Raw genomic sequence first — 14,183 nt, 5'->3', positions numbered from 1 at the left:
TGAGTTCCAAAACTGTCCTGTGTCTGAGGAGCTCACCTCTGTCTCTCCCCCATTCTTCCTTGACTGCCTTTAAATTCTGCCCCAGAAACTGTGGTTGCTCTGGATGCCATGAGAGGGGCCCCTCACATCTTCTCTGGTGCCACCTTTGCCAGCCCAGCAGCACACAGGTCCTATGTTGTGACTATCAGGCCAAACCCACCCACCAGTTTCACCCTCTCACCTCATCTGCAATGCCTCTTGCCTCCTGAAGAGGTCCATGAGGTATTCTCATTCACCACAACTTCTCCAAAACAAGCTAGGTTTTTATAGGTAGGAAATTTCTGGTTTGCAGGGAGCTCAGTGAAGTGTGTACCATGGGATGCTTCTGAATATGTAGCCTGATCCTTCAATCTGACAAAACTCATGATTACTTACTGAAGTGTCAATGACATTAGTCATCTCAAACAGATAGTAAACTGACTCAGCACAATGGACACAAGTTAATCAGCAAGTTACAGATGGAATTATGAGGAGGATAGTATGCATTACCATAATGAGTAACCAACAGTCTAAGGGCAAGCAGATGCATGTCCCTGCAGCAAAGCTGGCAACAGTCAATGTGAATCAGTCAGCTGGAATGACAACCATGTAGCTCAGGTAGGAAAGCAATGTTACAAGTTCAACAACACTAAATAAATGTAAGTTTCCACCCACAATATAAAACACAAAAGAAATGAAGCAAGGCTATTATGTTGCTTAAAATAGCAGTTAGCAGACAATCAAGGGGCACCATCAAGGATAAGAGAGACTGTTAACTGAAGATATCTCCCCCTTGAGCATATACCCTGATGTATTGGACAAGCTATAGATTTCATATTTGGATGGGTTTTAGAAGACATGCAACAAATCCTGTCCATGGTGTTAACAATTTCACTCCCCAAACAGTAAACCTCCTTTGATCTCACATCTGTGCACACACACAGAGACACTTCTATTGCAGTTCCACTGAAATCAATGGGCTTTCTTTCACATGAACATGTTTAGGATTGCAACACGGAAGTTCATTTACACTGTCAGTCTGAAACCTAAATACATTCAAGAGGTTTTCACAGTCAACCTAAGGAAATGAAAGTGACAGCCATAGGAAGTGTCAGAGGGGATGGGGCAAGTGTCTTCTGACAAAAAGTTTGTCTCCTGTTGCCCCTTCACTATTGGACCCTGAGCTTCCTTGAGAAAAGCACACTTCTGTATTTTTTTAGTATTTAGTATGTAAGAGTAGCTCCCCATGGGCTCTTTTCTACTTGTGCGAGACAGGCCCAGGCTATAGAAGACAACTTTAGATTTGAAAGGCAGCAGATGGGCTCCTTCCAAAACAACCATCATTCAGATCTCCTTGTAGCTTCCTCTCCCCATTTTGTGGGGAGGATCTGTAGCACTGCATCCCCAGAATTTATCTTTGGGTCTCATCTCTTTTTGGAAGATGGCATTTTCCCAGTCAAACAAGAGTCATCTGTTGGAGAAACTGTTCACGCAGCCTATAAGCAGGTGTTTAGGGAAGAGGTGTTCAAGAGAGGCATTCAAGCATATATTTTATACAGCTGATTGACGTTCACCTGGATTATTGGAAGATTTAGAGAAATTATCTGTTGTATTTCGTATGTATTTGATTTTTATTAGGATTTTTTAGTTTTAGCTGCCTTGAGTAATTTTTGGGAATGCAGAGTAAAAAAAAATATCAGTATTGACTATGAGATAGGAATTTTGGTCCTAAGAATGTGATGGGGGATCAGATAATTTGTGGCATAAGAGTGCTTCTGACATAGTCTGGGTGCTAAATGCATGCTCATTTTTTTTTAAACTTAAATTTTTTATTAATTTTTTCAACCATAACCATAACAAAACACTTACAATAATATACATATCTTATATTCATGGCATATATATCATTTACATTAAGCAGAGCGCCTCTAGACCCCTCTATCCTTGCACTCTATTACATACGTCGTCTAAATTTTCATTTCTTTATCTACCAATACATAGCCTGAGGTTCAAAAAGAAATTTTCAATAATAGGAGAAATTAATAAATTTTTTTGGAATATGCTTTTCAAAATCTTCCTCCAAATTTATATAATTAAAAAAGGGAAACCATTTCTCAACAAAATTGTTGTTCTTCTGCTGTATATCTAGTACTCTTATTTGTATGGCTAATTTATCTAGAGCTGCTACTTCCCATACTTTAGTCATCCATTGTTGCTTTTTTGGGGATATTTCTCGTTTCCAATATTGGGCTATCAAGAGCTTCGCTGCCATCAACAAAAGAGTTGCTAATTCTTTCTTCAACTGAGAAAGTTTTATATTGGGCCAATAATTTAAAAGAAAGGATTCTGGTGTAAAGGGAATTTCACCCTCTATGATGGTATCTATTATGGGTTTGATTTCCCTCCAGAAGTTGTTGATTTCCGGACACAGCCACCAACAATGCAAAAATGACCCTTCCTGCCTACATTTCTTCCAACATTCAGGAGTGGGTTTCATATGTGCTAAAAAAAGTTTTTTAGGTGTCAAATACCACCTTGAAAAAAGTTTATAGTTTTGGAGTTTCAAATTTAATATGTGGTATAGAGTGGAGATTCCCATATGGTTTGCCATTGTTCTAAAGTAAGTAAAATACCACAATCCTTTTCCCATGCCTTTTGTTGGCTTGTGGTTTCAGCCCAATCTTTAGTGTTGAGTAAATTATAAATAATTGATGTTAAGGTTTTAGCTTGTTTTGGATTCTTTCTCAACATATTCTCAAAGGTTGTTAATGGCCTATCAATTACCTCCACAATTCTGGGATTGTGTAATATAAAATGTATTTGTTGGTATTGAAACCATGGGATTGATATTTTATGTTGAGTTTCCGTGTTTTAGTTAGCATTTGTTTATTCTTGATGATATCTTGAAATTGGTATATACCCGCATCTCTCCAGATACCAAAATCCCCAGTTTCACGGCCTGGTTTGAACCATGCTTGCCCCAGGAAACTTGCCATCGGTGAGATGGATGGAATTAGAGTTTTCTTGTGTTTATCCCAGATTTTCAGGGTCAGGGATAGATAAGGGTTATCATCAACAATAAAGCATCTTTCTTTTGGTGTATTCCAAATAGCTTCCCATAGGAGGTTCCCTGCTAAATAAGACGCCTCGATTTTTACCCAGGCTTTATCACTGTGTTTTTCTGCATACCATAATATGTTTTTTATGTTAGCAGCTAGGTAGTAGGCTTCTAGGTTAGGCAAGCTCAGTCCCCCTTGTCTTGTTGGTCTCGTTATTAACTTGTACTGAAATCTTGGTATTTTGTGCGACCATAAAAATTTAGAAATAAAGTTTTGTCTGTCTCTGAATTCTTTGGATGGGATATCGCAAGGTAAGTTATAAAATAAAAATAAATATTTAGGAAGAACAAAGATCTTGATCATGTCAATTTTTTCCAATAAGGTTAAATTAAGTTTATTCCATTGTTCTAAGAGTGATTTAATAGTGCTATCTGTTTGTTTATAATTAACTGCGTGAAGGTCTTGCAAATTCACTGGTATTTGGATACCCAAATGTCTGATAGATTTTGGGACCCATTTGATGGGAAAGGCATTTACTAATTCTAATTTAGAAATTGGGGACAAAAAAATAGGGTATATTTCAGATTTAGTATAATTAGAAGAAGAAGAAGATATTGGATTTATATCCCGGCCTCCACTCCGAAGAGTCTCAGAGCGGCTCACAATCTCCTTTACCTTCCTCCCCCACAACAGACACCCTGTGAGGTGGGTGGGGCTGGAGAGGGCTCTCCCAGCAGCTGCTCTTTCAAGGACAACTTCTGCCAGAGCTATGGCTGACCCAAGGCCATTCCAGCAGGTGCAAGTGGAGGAGTGGGGAATCAAACCCGGTTCTCCCAGATAAGAGTCCACACACTAAACCACTACACCAAACTGGCTCTTTAATTAATAGTAAATCCTGATACCGCATTAAATTTTTGGATGTGATGAAGTAATGAAGTAATAGATTGAAAGAGGTTGGTAATATAAAATACAGCGTCATCCGCAAACAGACTTAATTTGTACTCCTCCTGTCCTACTTGAATACCACTTATTAATGTCTCCTTCCGTACAGCAAAGCTAGTGGTTCTATGGAGAGAGCAAACAGAATGGGAGACAAAGGGCACCCTTGCCTTGTACCCCTATGTAAATCAATGTCCTTTGATCTATAATTATTCACATAAATTTGTGCTTTTGGATTGGCATATAATGCTTCAACTGAAGTTAAAAAATTTTGGCCAAAGCCCATGTGCTGCAATAAAGTAATTAAATAAGGGACCTCCACCTTATCAAAGGCCTTCTCTGTGTCAATGGCCAAGAGAAAGGATTCCACTTTTTTTGCTTTCCCATAAAAATTAAATCCAATGTTTTGCGGATATTGTCTGTTAGAGTTCTTGTGGGGATAAACCCCCACTGGTCACTATGTATATAATTTGCGATGATTTTATTTAATCTGTTGGCCATTATAGCTGAGAAGATCTTGAAGTCATTGTTTAAAACAGATATCGGTCTAAAAGATGTAGGGTTTTGTTTGTCCTTTCCAGGTTTGGGAATTACTGTGATTCTGGCTTCTGACCATGTGGTAGGCATAACTCACTTGAGCATAACTGAGTTACAGGTCTGCACCAAGGGGGCCATTAACACAGGTTCAAATGTCTTGTAGAATTCGATGGGGATACTATCTCTGCCTGGAGCTTTATTGTTTTTGATGCGTTTCAGGGTTTCTGATAATTCGACTTGTGTTATATCCTGTTCTAGATAGGACATATGTTCAGAAGATATTTTTATATTATAATTTATTGAGGTGAGGTATTCCTTAATTTTATTACAGTCTGGGTTCTCTGACTTATAGAGTTGTTGGTAAAAGTTATGAAATATTTGGATTATCTCACTTGATTTAGTAACCAAGGATCCTTGCTGGTTTCGCATGTTATGGATAAGGTGCGATACCTTTCTTTGTGTTGTCCTTTGTTTGAGTAGCTTTATCAATTTTGGGGTTTTGGTGAAATATTTTTGGTTAAGTATCATTAAATTCTTTTGTATTTGGGAGGTTTCTAACAATTCTAACTTTTTACGTTCCTGTTCTAATGTCCTTAACAATTCCCCCCCCCTTAGCATATTGCAGCTCTAAATGTTTAATTTTACTTGTGATTTCTAATAATAATGATTGTCTTTCCCTTTTGTAGGTGGATGCCATTGCAATTAATTATAACCGCTTTAAAAGCGTCCCACAATGTTTCCTGTGATACATCTTTAGTAGAATTAAATTTAAATACTCCTGTATTGCTGTTGTTATTTTTTTGCATATCGCTTCATCTTGTAACAATAATTTGTTCAATTTCCAATGGCATCCCTGGTTATCGTCGTTTTGAGTAGAAAGTGTCCCTGTGACCCATGAATGGTCTGAAATTATCCGTGGGCCTATGTCTGCTTCATGTATCTGATTAGTTATTTTTTTACTTACTAGGAGATAATCAATTCTTGTATGGGTTTGGTGTACGGAGGAATAATAAGTGTATTGTTTTACTCCAGGGTTTAATGAACGCCAAATGTCTACTAAATTAAAGGAATCTATTATCTTCAATAAACTTGTTGATTTTGCTGCTTTTTTCCCTGGGTTATGTGTCCTGTCCATTTTGGGGTCGGATATATAATTTAGGTCTGCGCCAATTATAGTTTCCCCTGCCTGGAATTCTGTCAGTAATTGAAGGGTTGTCCTGCATGCTCATTTTTAATAAGGAATGAGAAATGTGCAAATTTTAATTAAGGAATTTTACTTTTAATTGTGGGTTTTGCAGTTTGGACTATACATAAACAGTTTGCCATATTCATGTTTTCCTTGTATGAGTAAAGATGGCTTGGTGTTAAAGAAGGACAAAGTATCAGAAAGGCACAGGTGGTTTGGCTCTCCTGTTTATTCTCATAACATATTTTGGTAAGACTGTACGTATCACAAGAATTGGGAGCTGTCATAACAAAGTGATTAGGCACTTCAGCTGTGGGTCAGAAGTCCCTTCTAATCCTATACCTCAAGCCTCAAATCCCATTGAAGTATTTATCCCAAAACTATTTTAAAGTTATGTTACTGAACTAAAGAAAGCCCATCATATGTATCCAAAACTGATGATGATTTTAAACTATTTCCTCCTATTGTAGAGTGCACTGTCAGGGAACTTCAGAGATCTTCCCAAAAGGTGAAGTGTTTTGAAGGTGTTAACACTGTAGTTTTTAACCTTTAATCCTTTGCTGCCTCCAAGAATACAATGTTTATCAAATGCCCTTGATGTTGCTTTTCCCACCAACCTAGAAAGCTTGAATTGGCTGACAAAATACACTCTAACCCACAGGTAACAGTTTAAAAAAAAAAGACAACACAACTATAGAACTTTCCCTCAAAATAACACCCTACATATGAAATAGACAGCAAAATGACCACCCAAGAAAGCATGCCTTACATTTCTTATGGAAGGCAGACAGCACACTGGCCCTCCTCAAACCCATATGGAAGGCATTCCATAATACTGCCATTGAAAAGGAGAGGGTCTGGCCAAGCAGATACTTCAAAAGAAGGGCTCAGTCAGAAGGAGTTCCTGGCAGGAGTTGAGGCAGCACAAGCATATAACAATTTTTTTAAGGACATAAAAACAATATACCAGACAAGACTATTTTATTTCTACAGATATATTTAGGATATATGTCTACGATACACAGATATTGGGCATACATTCAATTAGAGACTTGTGCTTGATAGCTGTCAGCCAATTCCTTAATTTTAGGTTTGATGTCTATTTGCTGTGTGCCACTTTTGAAGGACCTGGAGGAGAAATTCACAACCTGAGGTTTCATCGTCAGGGTACAGTGAGCAATATGAAACCCTTCTCCACTGGCTGTTGCTTGCCACTGCAAGCAGGATTTCCCCCAAATCACAAAAGGACCCCATTTCTAACCCAAAGGTCTGATTTAGTTATTTGATTCATTTATACCCTGCCTTTCTCCTCAATGGGGTCCCAAAGTGGCTTACATCATGCTTCTCTCCTGTTAAGAATAACCGAGTTAATGTTTTCCAACCCACAATTCTTTCATGATCTGCAATGTTATGAAGCACTTGGAACACTATCAGAATTTTGTTGAATAGCAGTGGTTTCATCCTTTCACTTGATTCTATGGTAGTATACAATAAATATTTATTTAGTGATATATGTGGAAACAAATTTATATGGTATTCTAGTTCTGTCTTTGCACAAGCTTTTGCCTCTTTCTCCTTCCCAGAGGAAACTGAAGTCCGTCACTCATTTTCCCCTGAAGTTGAAAGATGTTGGCATCTCTTAAGGCTGTTTTATACATCTGCTACAATGTCTTTAACATTCAAGTCATGTTATTATAACTGAATTTTAGTGGAAATAGAACGTGGTGTGAAACAACTGTCTATATCCTCCCTCCCTCTTTGCATTTTTAGATGTGAAGTAGCAAGATAGCAGGTAACTGCTTCACTGCAACTGTTGTAACTTTCAAGTTCTCAGAGTTGTAGGTTATGGTGCAGTTATTGGATTTCCAGTAATAGGTTTGGATCCAGTGATGCACAAGTGGAAACACTAACAAACTTAGCTTTCCTTCCTATGTATTATAGGGCCCAGAAACTGATTACACAAGGTCTTGCACAAGGAGAAATGCACATGGGAATACAATAAGTTTAGCATAGTTCAAGCAAGTATCATAGGCTTTTAATTGCATTTCCACTTGTGCAAGAGCAGTAGCTCAAGTGAAAATTTTGTGCTGGAACCAGTGCCTTTTATCTGTTAAGTCATGTTTTACCCAACTTTCATTTGAGGTGTTTTGCTTGGTGTGCCTTTGAGCTGTGGTGCAGGGGGCTGCCAAAGCAACATTTAAAAAATAAATCTGCCCAGTCAATCAAACCTTCAGTAATCAATCAGAAGCCTTACTAGGCAAAAGTCCTACCTGCCCCTACCCACTTCCTAAAAACACTTGATGGGTGTCAGTGGGCACCATGGAGCCCACAAGCACCAACCACACTGGGGACCCCCTGGCTTATGGGTTTGCCGTATGTCGGCTGTGACTTGACTACTGTTTAAATAATCAGTTGGGAGAGAGAAGGCCAGTCCTTAGATGACCCAAATTACTTTTTATACAGGATCTATTGATTGTTTTACAGAGACTCATAAACACCAGGCAACTGAGCAAGAAATGAGGAGATGGTATCTGTTTCCATAATTTATACAGAATCTCACTAAAATATGTTCAAATATTCTAAATTTAGCAAGAAAACCATGTATCTAGTCCAAAAGGAGCAGCAATGAAACATGAAACATTCATGAAGCACTTAGCATGAGCAGCCAGAGTTCATTAATTTTAAATGACAAGACGAACACGAAAACTTCAAGTAGTTCTAAAAATAGTCCAAAATATTATATGGTAGGATGTTTTGTTTATATTAGAAAAGAATCACGAATGAATATGAGCTCAAATCCTCTTTTCTTGTTGCACAGTTGTCTGGATGGGTTCTGCTGCACTATTTGCATATGCAATTTTACCACTGTCTCCAATCTACCTAGTTTAAATATACTGTCTAAGTTTAAATACACTCTATAATTAGCAGCACTTTCTAAATGCTACTTTTCTGTGGTCAAAAATGAAATCAGGCGCACCTAGCCCACTCACTTACTATCTGTAGGAAGTAGTTGAAGATGTTTTTATTTAGGATTGCATTTGACTAATTTAGTTTTTTTTTTAATTATTGGCAGTCCTAATTGTGATTTTAAATTGTAGCCTTCTATGCATTTTTATAACTGTTGTTTTGTTTACATGGTACGCTCCCCTGAGTTCTGCAAGGTAGAAAGGTGGCTAATAAATGTCCTAAATAAGTAAATAATCAGCACATAGGGGTGAAGAATGTATTTTCAGCCTCAGCTCACAAAAGCATGTTATGTGGGAAGAGGAAAAACAGTGTTTCATGGTATTTTTCTGGAGAACAACTATGAAGGTATGTCTAAGTCATTATATAGGCCCTGAGAGGGTCTGATAGGCCCTGAGACGGTAATACCTTCCACACGGATAGCTGCTCAATATCATCCGATTTTGCTACTCAATAGCTGAACCCTAACGTAGCTATTTGGAGGGCTCTGGGGAGGCTCCCACTAAGGATAATGCAATGATCATCACAAGAGTATTTTTCTGCATCTAAATCAATGAAGAACACAAGGATGTAATCTTATGTATGTAGGGTTAAAATATAGAATTTCAGGCAGCATAACTGTATCTCCTAAGGTTGCCAGCTCTGGTTTGGGAAATTCCTGGAGATTTAGAGATGGAGCCTAGGTAGGTAGGGTTTGAGAAGAGGAGAGACCTCAGCTGGGTACACCAAACAGTCCCTCCTCCAAAACAGCCATTTTCTCCAGGGGAACTGATCTCTGTCATCTGGAGAACAATTATCACTCCAGGAGAACCCAAGGCCCAGGACTGGCCCTGCCACTAGGCAAACTAGGCAATTTCTAGGGCACTGGCCTTCTGGGGGTGCCGAATTGCGTGCCCCCCATGTGACTCAGTGACATTCAGTGAGAGGGGGGGCACACCAGAAATTAGTCTTATATAGGGGTGCCAGACAGTCTAGGACTGGCCTTGCCCAGGCTCCACCTGGAAGCTGGCTCCTACATTCCAATAGCATTTCTTATGAGATCAGTGGCTTTGATACATAGTCTGATTACGTTCTTACAAACTACTGAATGTGCTTCCTCTGTACTTTGGACCTTGCGTGGTCCCGGTCTCTTTAAGAGGCATAACTGAAATCGTTTTGTCTTCACCTGGGGATTAATTTGGACTAGTGGCAGTTGTACATTCTTCTTCTTTGTAGCTCAGTTTCACAGTCAGTTTTATAATGCAATGTGACAGTATCAACACACCATGGGAAAGTGGCCATACTAAAGGTGTTAGTCTGGATCCAAGCCTACATATTTTTCCTCTTAGTATTTCGCAGCAGACGGTGCAGTGAACTCTCAGTAAAATAACCTGAGGTAACAATGGGAACTAATAGAGAAGAAACGCTATTATTTTAATCACCAAACTGCATGTTTCAAAAAACTCACTGTAGTCAGTGCAAGTTAGAAATTAAACAGTACATCCAGGGGCCAGCAGATCTGTATTTTGATCCCTGCTCTCATATTTAATTGTAGTCCAGTTGTCCACTAAAATGAATGAGAACTAGCTTTACAATGAAATTTAGTTTGTCCCAGAGAGACTTTTTAAGCACAGGAAGCAATCTCTCTTTGTCTTTTCCATCAGCATCAAAGTAAGAAGCTGAGAAGAGGCATCTTAGTAAGAGTGGCATGAAGATAATTAATTCCCTCTTCAAAGCAGTATGAGATCCTTAGAGAATGCTAAAAAGAGAGAGAATACTAATTGTTAAGTGCCAGTATTATACTTCATTAATTTATCTAAATCATTCACTATGGACAGATGGGCTTGATATGGATTGGCTCATTTCTAAATGTATACAACTGGATTGGCTAATTTCTAAATGTATGGATTGACTGATTTCTAAATGTATACTAGCGGGCAGCCGTGTTGGACTGAAGCAGTTGAACAAAGCAGGAGTCAAGTTGCACCTTTAAGAACATAAGAACGGAAAAGAAGCCATGTTGGATCAGGCCAATGGCCCATCCAGTCCAACACTCTGTGTCACAAAGTGGCCAATATATGTGTGTGTGTACACACACACACAAACACACACACACATACATAATCCAATCCCCTCTTGAAGCTGGCTATGCTTGTAGCCGCCACCACCTAATGTGGCAGTGAATTCCACATGTTAATCACCCTTTGGATGAAGAAGTACTTCCTTTTATCCGTTTCAGCCTCACTGCTCAGCAATTTCATTGAATGCCCACGAGTTCTTGTATTGTGAGAAAGGGAGAAAAGGACTTCTTTCTCTACTTTCTCCATCCCATGCATAATCTTGTAAACTTCTATCTTGTCACCCCACAGTCGACGTTTCTCCAAGCTAAGGAGCCCCAAGCGTTTTAACCTTTCTTCATAGGGAAAGTGTTCCAAACCTTTAATCATTCTAGTTGCTGTTTTCTGGACTTTTTCCAATGCTTTAATATCCTTTTTGAGGTGCGGTGACCAGAATTGCACACAGTACTCCAAATGAGACCACACCATCGATTTATATAGGGGCATTATGATACTGGCTGATTTGTTTTCAATTCCCTTCCTAATAATTCCCAGCATGCCGTTGGCCTCTTTTATTGCAATCGCACACTGTCTTGACATTTTCAGTGAGTTATCTACCACGACCCCAAGATCTCTCTCTTGGTCAGTTCAGCTATGTATGGCTTTGCTAACTGTGCTGGATTCCTCATCTGATGAAGTGTGCTTAAGAGCACACAAAAGCTTACGTTCTAAATAAAAATTGGTTGGTCTGAAGGTGCAACTTGACTCCTTCTAAATGTATACAATCTTAAATCAGGGTTCAGGAGGCCACAAAATACACTAGCCAGTAGCTCATCTCTGACTGCACTAGGATTTGGAAGCACCAAGACTTCTTGCTCTTTCCAAGCATCTCAGAACCCCAGCACAACTGGCCAATGCAAGAACCCTCATTCTTCTCTCAGGCTCTGGAGAAAGATAAGGGAGGCTTGTTGCTGTGATCACACTGGGTTTTGCCTTTTCCTGAGTGCCTCTGAAACACAGCACAATGTCAGACTCCTCCCCAAAGCTAAACTGGAGGGCACAGGGTCAGAGGGGCTGGCTGCATATTAAACCAGAGATCATTTAATATACATTTGTATATGGGAAGAAGCAAACTAGAATTCCATGGTATTTTCAGAGAGCAACTTTGAAAATAGGACTACATCACCATTCCTCCATCTGAGAGCTGAAACAAAGCTATAAGGATTACAGAGCATCATGTATCATTTTGGTATTTTAACGATTGCAATAGTTTTTTTAAAAAATAAGGGCCTAATGATGATTACAGACAATTGTATTTGCATTGCCTTTCTAAATGGGGAGCTACATATAATGAGGCAAACAGAGGTTTGAAGCCTTGTATTTGCTTTGTAACTCTAAGGGGACATTTGCAGCAGACAGCTGACAGGTTAGACTGAAAGATGCTGCTTAGTGTTTTCCCTGCTTGCTGATTCTCCCTGCAACCCTTCCTTCCTTCCCTTACAGTGTTTTCCTCAGGAGGCTGAGGGGAAACAGTTTTGATAGGGAATGTAGAGCAAGACCTGACAAACACAAAAAGGATGAAACATTTCCGTTCCTGTCTTCCAATTTCCACCCATAAGTGCGCTCCTACACAGAGATTCAAATTACTATTAACCTGAAAATCAATTTCGGAGAAACACTTGTTTGCTCTGGTAACATGAAGACCAAAAGTTAAAGTTTTAGAATAAGGACACTGCATTAATTTGCTAATATTTAACAAAATGCTGTTCAGTATGCATAGTTTTATGGGACTGAGTTTATTTTGTGTGTCTGTGATGAAGTTACAAAATTGGAGACCAAACTGCTAGAAAGAAGGGGAACTAAAGTTGTCTGACTCACCTGCACTACTACTGTAAATCCAACTTCAGGACAGGAGTAGCAGAAACTTACTATGCTGACCACTGGACTGTGATAACTTTATTTAAAACACACACACACAAACAAACAAACAAACAAACACAGTGTAACTGCTTGGCTGAATAAATCCACAGATGAAGGTATTCTAGCCTCAGGCAATTTCCAGGCATTGCAGGTTTGAAATGCACATATAGGGTGTGTAATTTCTACTACTGTTGAATGTCCAAATTGGTGAGCAACATTACTTATTGGATTGTACCTGACAGGTAAGTGGATGGATATAAAATTTTCTGTATGATGCAGAGAGGTACAGGGGTGGCCCAACCATATAGGCAAACTAGGCAACAGTCTACGGCTCTGAGTTGTAAAGGTACAAAATTAGATGGAAGGGAATGTCTTTTGTCTATTTAAAATATGTTGATTTTTAAAATTTTTACATTGCTTATTTTGAATGCCAAGTCTCATTCTTCTCTATACTGAACAGTAGGAGGTACAGTCATAGTTCATTTAAGGCACGCCCTTGAGTTGGCACTGAAGAGATGCTTATTGGTGATTAATTCTCAGATAGATTACAGAGAGGTGCAGTGTTTGTTTTCAGAGCAACATTACCTGTTGATCATCTGGAGTCCATATGCCACAGGTGATCTGACTTTCCAAGTTAATTTCTGAAGACCAGTGTCTCTGTCCACTGACTGATCCAACTAGCACAAATCCATCTCTATATGAGATAAGTGCTTGAGTTCCATCATGGCTCCATGTGAAGTCACTCACCTTAATATACATACAGGTATAAGTTTAGACACAATTCCAAACAATATTCCAAGTTTAAATATATTCCATATCTATAAGAAGTAATATCATACAAAGGCAAATTCAAATTATGCTATAATAAATCAGCACTAAGAGTTTTAGTAGGTTCTAATTATGTGGTTGATGCTCCCATCCGAAGTACAATCCAACCAAAGTTAATTGTTTGAACTTAACAGAGAAGTGAAACATGTGATGAAATCTCTCATTGAAAGCAATGGAATTACGTGTCTGATTTCAACTAGACTGTCTTTTTAGTTTTTAATTATTATTAACCCCAGTCTATCAAAGTACTTAAGCATATGTAAATTGTCATCAGTAATTAACACAAAGTGTTACATTACATAGTAATCTAAGAAAGTACCTTCTAAGACTAGAAACATAAAACAGAAATTCTAAAGGAGATGACCCTATAATAAACCAATAGCCCTTCCATTTGAGAAATGGGCTCTTTTTAAAGGAAAAAATAGTGAACTAAAATAAACAGGATGGGTAATTCAAGATTACTAGCCATATCCAGGCCACTAATGCCTTTTTCAGCTTGCACATGGATTTAATGAGAGCTCAGACAGATTCATGGAGCATAGGTCCATCAATGGCTACCAGCCATGGTGAGTAAAGGGAACCTCCATACTCAGAGGCAGTAAGCCTCTAAAACTCAATCATGGGAGGCTACAATGGGAAAGGTCTTGGTTTCAATGCCCTGCTTCTTGGCCCTTCAAAGCATCTGGTTGGCCACTG

At 38.8% G+C, this 14,183-nt stretch overlaps 1 protein-coding gene across 1 annotated transcript in view; it reads right to left on the bottom strand.

Annotated features, from left to right (window-relative positions):
• TULP4 (TUB like protein 4) overlaps nt 1-14,183 on the bottom strand; it is a 190,176-nt gene that overhangs the window by 30,404 nt on the left and 145,589 nt on the right. The window contains exon 4 of the mRNA XM_060241535.1: nt 13,245-13,406. Coding sequence (XP_060097518.1) covers nt 13,245-13,406 — 162 coding nt within the window. The remainder of the gene's footprint in view (nt 1-13,244; nt 13,407-14,183) is intronic.

This window comes from Heteronotia binoei, chromosome 1 (genome assembly GCF_032191835.1).
Source record: "Heteronotia binoei isolate CCM8104 ecotype False Entrance Well chromosome 1, APGP_CSIRO_Hbin_v1, whole genome shotgun sequence".
Taxonomy (NCBI): Eukaryota; Metazoa; Chordata; class Lepidosauria; order Squamata; family Gekkonidae; genus Heteronotia; species Heteronotia binoei.
Note: the sequence above shows the minus strand (reverse complement) of the source record. Positions and strands in the feature narration are given on the sequence as shown.